The following is a 12,907-nucleotide window of genomic DNA, read 5'->3' as shown; positions in this document are numbered from 1 at the left end:
AGATGACCTAAAAATAATTACATTTTATATATATAAAAAGCCCCAGCCTGGAAGGGATGTGAAATATGCATTTATAAAATTCTACAACAAAAGGGGTGTCTCTTAAATATTTCATGCTTTTTAAAAAATTTCTCCAGTCTTGATGGTCTCCAAAATGTTACATGCTAAAAAGATTTCAATTCTTCCTACCAAAAGACTGCCTTAAAACATTATTTAAATTTGTTTTCTGCATTCATGCACCACCTCTGAAATAATATTAAAAACCAACCCTAATTATAAAGTGGCTCTTAGAGGGGGAAATACAGGCTAAGCATAGGACTTCATTGGCACAAACCAAGGCCTGGTCTACACTAGGACTTTAGGTCGAATTTAGCAGCGTTAAATCGATGTAAACCTGCACCCGTCCACACAATGAAGCCCTTTATTTCGACTTAAAGGGCTCTTAAAATCGATTTCCTTACTCCACCCCTGACAAGTGGATTAGCGCTTAAATCGACGTTGCCGGCTCGAATTTGGGGTACTGTGGACACAATTCGATGGTATTGGCCTCCGGGAGCTATCCCAGAGTGCTCCATTATGACCGCTCTGGACAGCACTCTCAACTCAGATGCACTGGCCAGGTAGACAGGAAAAGAACCGCGAACTTTTGAATTTCCTGTTTAGCCAGGGTGGCAAGCTGCAGGTGACCATGCAGAGCTCATCAGCACAGGTGACCATGATGGAGTCCCAGAATCGCAAAAGAGCTCCAGCATGGACCGAACGGGAGGTACGGGATCTGATCGCTGTTTGGGGAGAGGAATCCGTGCTATCAGAACTCCGTTCCAGTTTTCGAAATGCCAAAACCTTTGTGAAAATCTCCCAGGGCATGAAGGACAGAGGCCATAACAGGGACCCGAAGCAGTGCCGCGTGAAACTGAAGGAGCTGAGGCAAGCCTACCAGAAAACCAGAGAGGCGAACAGCCGCTCTGGGTCAGAGCCCCAAACATGCCGCTTCTATGATGAGCTGCATACCATTTTAGGGGGTTCAGCCACCACTACCCCAGCCGTGTTGTTTGACTCCTTCAATGGACATGGAGGCAATACGGAAGCAGGTTTTGGGGACGAAGAAGATGATGATGAGGAGGAGGTTGTAGATAGCTCACAGCAAGCAAGCTGAGAAACCGGTTTTCCCGACAGCCAGGAACTGTTTCTCACCCTAGACCTGGAGCCAGTACCCCCCGAACCCACCCAAGGCTGCCTCCTGGACCCAGCAGGTGGAGAAGGGACCTCTGGTGAGTGTACCTTTTAAAATACTATACATGGTTTAAAAGCAAGCATGTGAAAGGATTACTTTGCCCTGGCATTTGCGGTTCTCCTAGATGTACTCCTAAAGCCTTTGCAAAAGGTTTCTGGGGAGGGCAGCCTTATTGCGTCCTTCATGGTAGGACACTTTACTACTCCAGGCCAGTAACACGTACTCGGGAAACATTGTAGAACACAGCATTGCAGTGTATGTTTGCTGGCATTCAAACAACATCCGTTCTTTATCTCTCTGTGTTATCCTCAGGAGAGTGAGATATAATTCATGGTCACCTGGTTGAAATAGAGTGCTTTTCTTCAGGGGACGCTCAGAGGAGCCCATTCCTGCTGGGCTGTTTGCCTGTGGCTAAACAGAAATGTTCCCCGCTGTTAGCCACAGGGAGGGGGGAAGGTTGAGGGGGTAGTCACGCGGTGGGAGGAGGCAAAATGCGACCTTGTAACGAAAGCACATGGTGCTATGTATGTAATGTTAACAGCAAGGTTTACCCTGAAAGAGTGTAGCCACTGTTTTATAAAATGTGTCTTTTTAAATACCGCTGTCCCTTTTTTTTTCTCCACCAGCTGCATGTGTTTCAATGATCACAGGATCTTCTCCTTCCCAGAGGCTAGTGAAGCTTAGAAAGAAAAAAAAAAACGCACTCGCGATGAAATGTTCTCCGAGCTCATGCTGTCCTCCCACACTGACAGAGCACAGACAAATGCGTGGAGGCAAATAATGTCAGAGTGCAGGAAAGCACAAAATGACCGGGAGGAGAGGTGGCGGGCTGAAGAGAGTAAGTGGCGGGCTGAAGAGAGGGCTGAAGCTCAAATGTGGCGGCAGCGTGATGAGAGGAGGCAGGATTCAATGCTGAGGCTGCTGCAGGACCAAACCAGTATGCTCCAGTGTATGGTTGAGCTGCAGCAAAGGCAGCTGGAGCACAGACTGCCACTGCTGCCCCTCTGTAACCAACCGCCCTCCTCCCCAAGTTCCATAGCCTCCACACCCAGACGCCCAAGAACGCGGTGGGGGGGCCTCCGGCCAACCAGCCACTCCACCACAGAGGATTGCCCAAAAAAAAGAAGGCTGTCATTCAATAAATTTTAAAGTTGTAAACTTTTAAAGTGCTGTGCTTAAAGTGCTGTGTGGCATTTTCCTTCCCTCCTCCACCACCCCTCCTGGGCTACCTTGGTAGTCATCCCCCTATTTGTGTGATGAATGAATAAAGAATGCATGAATGTGAAGCAACAATGACTTTATTGCCTCTGCAAGCGGTGATTGAAGGGAGGAGGGGCGGGTGGTTAGCTTACAGGGAAGTAGAGTGAACCAAGGGGCGGGGGGTTTCATCAAGGAGAAACAAACAGAACTTTCACACCGTAGCCTGGCCAGTCATGAAACTGGTTTTCAAAGCTTCTCTGATGCGTACCGCGCCCTCCTGTGCTCTTCTAACCGCCCTGGTGTCTGGCTGCGCGTAACCAGCAGCCAGGCGATTTGCCTCAACCTCCCACCCCGCCATAAACGTCTCCCCCTTACTCTCACAGATATTGTGGAGCACACAGCAAGCAGTAATAACAGTGGGAATATTGGTTTCGCTGAGGTCTAAGCGAGTCAGTAAACTGCGCCAGCGCGCCTTTAAACGTCCAAATGCACATTCTACCACCATTCTGCACTTGCTCAGCCTGTAGTTGAACAGCTCCTGACTACTGTCCAGACTGCCTGTGTACGGCTTCATGAGCCATGGCATTAAGGGGTAGGCTGGGTCCCCAAGGATACATATAGGCATTTCAACATCCCCAACAGTTATTTTCTGGTCTGGGAATAAAGTCCCTTCCTGCAGCTTTTGAAACAGACCAGAGTTCCTGAAGATGCGAGCATCATGCACCTTTCCCGGCCATCCCACGTTGATGTTGGTGAAACGTCCCTTGTGATCCACCAGAGCTCGCAGCACTATCGAAAAGTACCCCTTGCGGTTTATGTACTCGGCGGCTTGGTGCTCCGGTGCCAAGATAGGGATATGGGTTCCGTCTATAGCCCCACCACAGTTAGGGAATTCCATTGCAGCAAAGCCATCCACTATGACCTGCACATTTCCCAGGGTCACTACCCTTGATATCAGCAGATCTTTGATTGCGTGGGCTACTTGCATCACAGCAGCCCCCACAGTAGATTTGCCCACTCCAAATTGATTCCCAACTGACCGGTAGCTGTCTGGCGTTGCAAGCTTCCACAGGGCTATTGCCACTTGCTTCTCAACTGTGAGGGCTGCTCTCATCTTGGTATTCATGCGCTTCAGGGCAGGGGAAAGCAAGTCACAAAGTTCCATGAAAGTGCCCTTACGCATGCGAAAGTTTCGCAGCCACTGGGAATCGTCCCAGACCTGCAACACTATGTGGTCCCACCAGTCTGTGCTTGTTTTCCGAGCCCAGAATCGGCGTTCCACAGCATGAACCTGCCCCATTAGCACCATGATGCATGCATTGGCAGGGCCCATGCTTTCAGAGAAATCTGTGTCCATGTCCTGATCACTCACGTGACCGCGCTGACGTCGCCTCCTCGCCCGGTATCGCTTTGCCAGGTTCTGGTGCTGCATATACTGCTGGATAATGCGTGTGGTGTTTAATGTGCTCCTAATTGCCAAAGTGAGCTGAGCGGCCTCCATGCTTGCCTTGGTATGGCGTCCGCACAGAAAAAAGGCGCGGAACGATTGTCTGCCGTTGCTCTGACGGAGGGAGGGGCGACTGACGACACGGCTTACAGGGTTGGCTTCAGGGAGCTAAAATCAACAAAGGGGGTGGCTTTACATCAAGGAGTATTTCAGGCAGGACTTCACGGAGGGTTCCAATAAGAAATGGTGCACCTAAGTTATTGTTCTTATTGGAACAAGGAGGTTAGCCTGGCCTCTGATTGATACATGGCTAGATTTACCTCGCTGCACCTTCTCTGTGAGTGACTGCAGTGTGACCTAGAGGAATGAGTCCCCTAGACAGGGGAGGAGGCAAATGAGTTCAAAACAAATCTGGTCTATTTCTTGTTCTGACCCACTCCATCTATCTTTTAGATCTTTGGCTGGCAGCAGACGGTGCAGAAGGACTGCATGCCATCCACATCTCATGGCTGCTCGGCAGAAGATGGTACAGTACGACTGCTAGCCATCTTCATCTCTTGCCTGCCCGGCAGAAGATGGTACAATACGACTGCTAGCAATCCTCATCTCTTGCCTGCCTGGCAGAAGATGGTACAGTACGACTGCTAGCAGTCCGTATCGCCTGCCCGCTCACCATAAGACGGTTCAATAGGACTGACTGCAGGACTAAAGAGACTGGTCAAGTCACTCCAAATTTAGTCCCTGCGACCATGTCTGCCCAGGCGCTCCCAGCCGACGTGGCCAGGAGCACCTCGGACACGACGAGGACGACTACCAGTCGTATTGCACCGTCTGCTGCCAGAAGGCAATGGGTTGCTGCTACTGTGCAGCGAAGCCGTACCGCGTCTGCCAGCACCCAGGAGACATAGGGTGACGGTTACCTGAGCGGGCTCCATGCTTGCCGTGGTATGGCATCTGCACAGGTAACTCAGGAAAAAAGGCGCGAAATGATTGTCTGCCCTTGCTTTCACAGAGGGAGGGAGGGAACGGGGGCCTGACGATATGTACCCAGAACCACCCGCGACAATGTTTTAGCCCCATCACGCATTGGGATCTCAACCCAGAATTCCAATGGGCAGCGGAGACTGCGGGAACTGTGGGATAGCTACCCACAGTGCAACGCTCCGGAAGTCGACTCTAGCCTCGGTACTGTGGAAGCGCTCCGCCGAGTTAATGCACTTAATGCACTTAGAGCATTTTCTGTGGGGACACACACACTCGAATATATAAAACTGATTTCTAAAAAACCGACTTCTATAAATTCGACCTTATTCCGTAGTGTAGACATACCCCAAGACTAGTTACCACATGTGTTTTAAACATGATGTTTATTAAAACACCTGGGAAAGGAGGCATCTATTTTTGCCCCCAAAAGGGTTTTTGATTTGTTACTTAACTAAATGTTTGCACAGCTGTCCTCATAGCTACAAGTCCTTAATCCACAAGATGTCAGTTGAGGCAATAATTATATTAATCAATTGTAGACAGTCTAAGACAAAAACAAAGATGTAGAGGCATTTGGAATTCACACGCTGTAAATCACTTCTGCACAATCCTTTGTCAGTGGAGTTATCAGGGTTTGGGGTTTTTTTGGCCTTTTAGTCATAATTTTCAAAGTGGTTGACGCATTTCATATCACTCAATGCACTGAACCTTAATACAAAAGAACACCAGTTTGTCAAATGCATGTGATTTGAGGATGCATATCAGTTAATCGTAAGTGCTTCTCACCAACAAAAACAGCCATGTTGGTGAAAGCAAAGGCATCCTAGGTGAGGAGAAGGTGTCTGTACCAGGATATTAGCATAGCAATTATGAGATCACCAAAATGCAGGGCCTAAACCAAGAAAACACCTCTCCTTTAATCCCCCCTGGCTGAAGGCCTCCAAACCTGTTGGGGCCTACTGGATTCCCTCTACTCATTTTTCTGGGAACACAGGAATTGCAAACTTGAATAGACCACCTGTTCACCTCAAGGTATCCCATCACCAACAGTGGTTAGTACCAGATGCTTCAGGAAGGTGGTGCAGAAAACTCCAGCCCTAATCCTGCAAAGATTATTATGCACATGCTTAAAAATTACACACACTAAGTATTCCCATTGACTTCCATGGGATTACTCCCAGAGCATAAAGTACAGTACGTGTTTAAGTCTCCACAGAATCAGAGCCAACATTCATGGCTTATGGGATAACCTGCCCAGAAGGAAAGTTTCTTCCCCACTCAGCACCTTACAGAATCAAGAGCCCTAGGAGTTAAAAAAAAAAAAAAAAAAAAAAAAAACAAAGGAAAAATGCAAAGAGCCCAGCTACTTTCTAGAGCTGCCTGATTTTAATTTGCAAAGTATTATAGGAAGGTACCGAATTACTTCAGTTTTCAACAGAAAGCACATAATCAACATTAGTCAGTAGAGATTCTGCAAAGGTACTTTCCACATCTCGTGCCAGTTTGACAAAGCTAAACGAACAGAAAAAAACCATACTGCAAGAGTCCAGTCTTCCAAGATCAGCCTCATGTTTTGTATCAAAATAAATTTTAATCACTATGAAACAGAAAAAAGCAGAATGTAGATAATTAGGTTCCCATATGCATATATTCCTGAGGTTGGGAAGGAGAGAAAGGAAAAAAAAGGGACTGGGAAAATGGAGAGTACCAAGGGAAAACTGTGAGGAAACTTCTCATTTATTTTGCATAACAATCATATAAATTACCTGTCAGTTTTCAGAGGAATCTGAGGGTATGTCTACACTACGAAATTAGGTTGACTTTATAGAAGTCTATTTTTAGAAATTGATTTTATACTGTTGATTGCGTATGTCCACACTAAGCGCATTAAGTCGGCGGAGTGCGTCCTCACTACCGTGGCTAGCATCGACTTATGAAACGGTGCACTGTTGGTAGCTATCCCACAGTTCCTGTAGTCTCCGCCACCCATTGGAAGTCTGGGTTAAGCTCCCAATGCCTGATGGGGCAAAAACATTGTCGTGGGTGGTTTTGGGTACATGTCAGTAGTCGCCCCTCCCTCCATGAAAGCAACGGCAGATAATCATTTTGTGCCTTTTTTCCGTGCAAGCATGGAGCCCGCTCAGCTCAGCTCAGCGTCACCACTCCTGTTGTGTCCTGGGTGCTGCTGTCAGCAGACGGTGCAGTACAACTGCTAACCGTCATCATCCACCGCTTCCGCTGCAATTCTGCTCTCCTGATGCCATGAATCCACCTTGCAGGTCCTCTCGTCGTTCTGTATAAATATCTATTCTTGTGGCATCCGTCATCATCCACTGCTTCCGCTGCAACTCTGCTCTCCTACAGACGCCATACCACAGCAAGCATGGAGCCTGCTCAGCTCGCCGCTGCTGTTGCAGGAGGACTTCATGAGCTCGGAACACAAGTCATCGTGAGTGCATTTTTTTTGCCTTCTAATCTGCAATAACCTCAGGGACGGAGATGATAGGGGGAGCCTAGAAACATTTGCACCAGGGGGAAATATAAAGGGAGAGTAAAATTTAAGATGATGCATTTCTGAGAACAAAAGGGAGACTCTTTCACAGTGAATCAAACAATTCACAGCAGTCAGCACATGTGCTTTAGGTACAGGGTCGCATTTTGCCTTTTATATTAAGCGCCTGCTGGTATGGTGATACACCACACATGGCTGGGCAACAGAATTCGGTTTCCATGCATCCATGGTAAGGCAAAGGGTACGCGGGGTTGGCTTCTTACGCATAACATGTGGGAATGGTTTCAAACTGCAGTGCCATCCTTTCCCATAGCAAGCAATGGGTTCGGTTTCACATTTAAAAGGAGGGGCTGCGGTTTTCGGGTGGATGTGCAGCACACACCTCCTCCCACCCCACCGTGTGGCTATTCTCTGGGATGATCCCTTTTAGCCAAGCACAAACAGCCCAGCATGAACGGAATCCTTTTACTGTTCCCTTACAAAAATTCCCCTATTTCAACCAGGTGACCATGAATGATATCACTCCTGAGGCTAATGCAGAAAGATATAGACCGAATGTTGCTTGAGCTCAGTGGTTTGAGCACTGGCCTGCTAAACCCAGGGTTGTGAGTTCAATTGTTGAGGGGACCACTGAGGGATCAGGGCAAAAAATGGGGATTGGTCCTGCTTTGAGCAGGGGGTTGGACTAGATGACCTCCTGAGTTCCCTTCCAACCCGGATATTCTATGATCTGTGCACCCTGGGCATCCGCAGACTCTGTCTAAGATTTCCAAAGGGATCTGCACGTCCATTCAAATGTGACCAAAACCCAGGACCATTCGCTGCCATGCTTTGTTCTGCAATGATTCCAGAATACTTTCAGAGTACCTCTAGGAGAGCTTCATGGAGATGTCCCTGGAGGATTCCCGCTCCATCCCCAGACATGTGAACAGACTTTTCCAGTAGCTGTACTGGCCGCGAATGCATCCCAATTCTTCAGGGCAAATCAAACATTAAACACTATTGCTTTTAAACCCTGTACTGTAGTTACAAATATGCACTCACCAGAGCTGCCTTCTTCAGCTTCAGGGTCGGGGATCCTGCCTTCAGAGGGTATTGGCTCCAGGGTGATGAAAAGGTCCTGGCTGCCGGGGAGAACGGATTCACCGCTTGCCTGCTGCGCATTCTCCTCCTCCTCCTCATCCACAAAATCCTCCTCCGTGTTGCGTGAGACTCCCCCCTTGCAGGAGTCCACGGACAGTGATGAGATAATGGTAGGGTCCCCTCCTAGAATGGCATGCAGCTGATCACAGAAGCGGCATGTATGGGGCTCTGACCCGGAGCAACCATTTGCCTCCTTTGTCTTTTGGTAGGCTTGCTTCAGCTCCTTAACTTTCACACAGCACTGCTGTGTGTCCCTGTTGTAGCCTCTCTCCAACATGCCCTGTGTGATTTTGGCAAATATATTTGCATTTCTTCTTTTTGATCAGAGTTCTGCCTGCACAGATGCTTCTCCCCACACAGCAATCAGATCCAGTGTCTCCCTTTCGGTCCATCCTGGAGCTCGTTTGAGATTCTGGGGGGACTGCATGGTCACCTGTGCTGCTGAGTTCGCCACACTGACCAAACAGGAAATGAAATTCAAAAGTTCCCAGGGCTTTTCCTGTGTACCTGGCTAGTGCATCGGAGTTCAAAGTGCTGTCCAGAGCGGTCACTATAGAGCACTCTGGGATAGCTCCCGGAGGCAAATACCGTCGATTTGCGTCTGCACTACCCCAAATTCGACCCAATAAGGTCGATTTTAGCGCTACTCCCCTCACTGGGGAGGAGTACAGAAGTCAATTTTAAGAGCCCTTTAAGTCGACGGAATGGGGTTGGTTGTGTGGACGCATTCATTTTAAAATCGACCTAAATTCGACCTAACCCCGTAGTGTAGACCAGGCCTAAGTGGCAAAACCCTCTGGACTACTTTTTCCTCTTTCAACCCAGGAATAAGTTTTCCTAATAGTGGTTAGCTTAGTTAAACTAAAGGATGGGGTTGAGTGGTTTTTGGTCCTAAAGCAATATAGTCAAGTCTGTCTGAAATATCTTTACCTACTATCATTACCGTTAAAACCTAAGATCACTATAAATGAGAGTAATGTGTTATCTCAAAATCTTGTCTCTCTCACCAACAGAAGTTGGTCCAATAAAACAAAACAATTACTTTAATCTAGAGACACAAGGTGGGTGAGGTGGGGTTTTTTTTCCCCCCCTTCCCCCAATTTATTTTTTGCATTTGGCAATATTTTGTCTATGGTCATTTTCACGGTCTCTCCTGATAATCAGTTTTCCCTGTTTGTGTAGATCTTTCACACAGTGACAGTGAAAGAGAAGAATATTTTTAAGATACAGTAAAACATTGGCTGTAAAACCACAAAAATGGCAGAGACATTTAGGGGCATGGATGGTACCTGAAATTACTTAATTCATTTCTTTTAAACAGACAGACTTTGAGTTGTTGGTGTCCTTTTAACTATACTAAAAGGAGAAATCTGAAGCTATGCTTTAAAAAAAATGAACTTTTTAAAAAGGTGTGTGAAATTTTAGTCTTGAAGTTCTTCATTTGCCAGGGCTGCAAATGATTCCAAGATTGCAACAATCTGAAGTAACATTTCTTTCATGAGAAACCTTAGCCTACTTACCTGAACAATCCTTTTCTTCAAATAATAAATTCCACCATTCATTGTAACAGGCCTTCAGCCGATTTACTCCTTGGAGACAGAACCCAGCAAGAACCAAAGTTAACTAGCTCTCCTAACTGCAGAGCATTTAAAAAAAATCTTAGGCTTTTGAAGGGTATGATTGGGGGATACTGTGTGACTCTCTCCTTCCTGAGAAGATTTTTTTTCTCTTCACAACCCTGTGCAGGACAAAATGGTAGACAAAGGGAAAAAGAAAGGGGAAGGAAGGCTGTCATGCTCCTTCCCCATCTGATGGTTGCGTCTCTCTGTTCTGTAATCTAGTGACTTCAGACACAGTTTAGGCTGGATGGCAGTGATTTTGGCATGGAAAGAGGCACATCAATGAGGACAAACTGCCTCAGTAGTTGCTGCTCTCCATCTTGGGAAACAGCATTCAAGGGATTGTACAGTAAGCTTGGGAAGGGTACTTCAGAACTGCGACAGTTCACACACATGCAGCCCTCTTTGCTTTAGAATGCCTGGTGATTAATAAAATGCATTATATTACACTACAATTTAGAACCCTCATCACTCTGTCATATCAAGAACAATTTTAATCAGAATCTTAAAAGACCCCTCTTCTTCCTAAACCTTACTTAACTTCAGCTTTCTATTCTAAACTACTGATGCATTACAGCTGCTGAAAAAAAAGTTGAAAAAAATTAAAGATAGTAAAACTGAACAGGCACAGTTTATTTTCCCCACACACACATATACTGTGCTCGACCCCAAGAGCAACAGAACCAATCATCCTTACAAATAAACAAGACCTGGAAAACTTCAACCTGGAATAGTAAAATTTTAGGAGAATTATAAGCAAGTTGAAAAAGGGATTTTAGAATAGAAATGCTTACGTAACCTACCTTAACTTTACTATAACAAACATAAAACAGTAGCTGTGGCTAGCATTGTATGTTATAAAGCAAACAACATACATACACATTGAGGGACTGGGGTTTTTTTGCCTCTGTTTCCTGGTAGGGCATCCATCTTATTCTTAGGTTCTGACTCTGCCTGGGATCTGTGCAGATGAGCCCTTATGCCCATGCAGTGCACCCTACTGAAATCAACGGGGCTTTGTGGATCACCTTGTAGGATTGGGGCATTAGTGATCACTAGTTGTAGGACTGGGGGGGAAGAGGAGACCTGCAACAAGAGGAAGTGTTTCAGGCATGTAACACACAGAGTCTATCTGTGGGGTAAATATAACTATCAGGCAGATGCATTTCAGGCCTGAATCTAGGGGAAAGACACTAACCGATTTTAATAGATTTTGGATCGGTCCCTTAATGCATACCTTAGAAATGAAGAAATTGGGTTTTAGATAAAATTCTGATCTGCCTCAAATAAATCAGATTGGAGTAAAATTACAAGTGTGTGTCTTTGGCAAATAGCACCTGTGTAAAGTAATCAGAACATGGAAGGAAGCCAGGCAAAGCCCCTCTTCCCATGAAAGTATTTTGGGGAAGTTCTATGGCTTGTGTTACACAGAAGGTCAGATTAGATGATCACAATGGTCCCTTCTGGCCTTGGAATCTATGAATCTATTAAATGCTGTCGGGCTGACGGAGCACAAAAAGTTAACTTGACTTTCACGAATCTCAAGTAAGGTCACTGTCAATCTGACCACTATAATATAAAAATTTCCTTCAAAGGCTGTTCCTAGGAGATTTTTTTTTGGTGGTTTTTATTTTTTTGGAAACAATTGTGTAATTAGATTTTTCAAATATAAAAATATAACCTTTCACCTTTCATGTGCAGCTAGCTGTGTCAGCTTCAGAACATGTGTTCTATTTTGCAAACATGTCGCCATCTTGTGATACATACTCTGACAAGAGCTGACGCTTGCTTTTGAAAAAGGGAGGTCTGCCCACTGGAATTTGTGACAATGCTAGAAACAAAATATTTACTAAAATAAAACAAAGCAAAAAGAAAGTAACGCACACACTCAAACCCTCCATACTTTAAAAATGTGCATTTAATACCTTAGAACACAGCTTTAAATTCAACATTTCATTCATCCTCAATGATTCCAGAAACAATAAAAAAAAAATTAAAAAAGGTAGTCTGCCTCTTCTCCTTCAATCAATACAATCCCTTAAGAGCCTAAGCTTCAAAACATTCACATAAAATATTAGCTTTATATATTTGCAGTAGATAAACTGAACTAGCAAGGCAATCAATCAATTTTCAATTACTTTTGGCATCTTGATAAGATGATAGCACACATACTAACAATCAACAATAGTCGGCTAATACCTTAAGGAAGTCAAGAGCCTCTAGAGGAGGTAGATGATTATTGTTAATTACAATCACAAATATGTATTTCCTTGTCTGTAGTAATGATGAACACATCCTACAATCTTAGATGTGTTCATATGAGACCATGTGTTATACTGTCTTTTTTCCATGTTTTGTATTCATCCTCTCATATCAGTAGGAGTTTTTTAAATGTATTTTTAAAATTTCAGGTGTATTGAGAGCAATAACCTTATTTACTATTTGGTACATCACAATATTTTGCATCGCAATAAAATTTTCTAAATTATGTTTCACTTACAATGTCAACCTTTTGGGTGATGTTTCCCTGGACATCAAGTAAATAAACCTTGCCATAATGTGTGCCCAGTGCCAAAAACTGTGATAAGAAAAAGAGAAAAAGAGACTGATTAAATAAATACATTGCAACTTTAAAAAAAAAATCCCACCAGGTAAAGAACTCCAGGATATTCAGCAGATTAATTTTTAACAGCACCCTAAAAGAAATTATTCTATGGACGAAGCTTATTTTGGATGCACCTAAAGAATAAAACAGGGCTTGAAGCCCA

The 12,907-nt window shown here is 45.1% G+C and overlaps 1 protein-coding gene across 8 annotated transcripts in view; it reads right to left on the bottom strand.

Moving 5' to 3' along the window:
* Window positions 1-12,907, bottom strand: part of VPS41 (VPS41 subunit of HOPS complex) — a 176,571-nt gene that overhangs the window by 130,759 nt on the left and 32,905 nt on the right. For all 8 annotated transcript variants that reach the window (XM_048839148.2, XM_048839147.2, XM_048839149.2 and 5 more), the window contains one exon: window positions 12,640-12,717. In XM_048839148.2, the coding sequence (XP_048695105.1) occupies window positions 12,640-12,717 (78 nt within the window). The remainder of the gene's footprint in view (window positions 1-12,639; window positions 12,718-12,907) is intronic.

This window comes from Caretta caretta, chromosome 2 (genome assembly GCF_965140235.1).
Source record: "Caretta caretta isolate rCarCar2 chromosome 2, rCarCar1.hap1, whole genome shotgun sequence".
NCBI classification, from domain to species: Eukaryota; Metazoa; Chordata; order Testudines; family Cheloniidae; genus Caretta; species Caretta caretta.
Note: the sequence above shows the minus strand (reverse complement) of the source record. Positions and strands in the feature narration are given on the sequence as shown.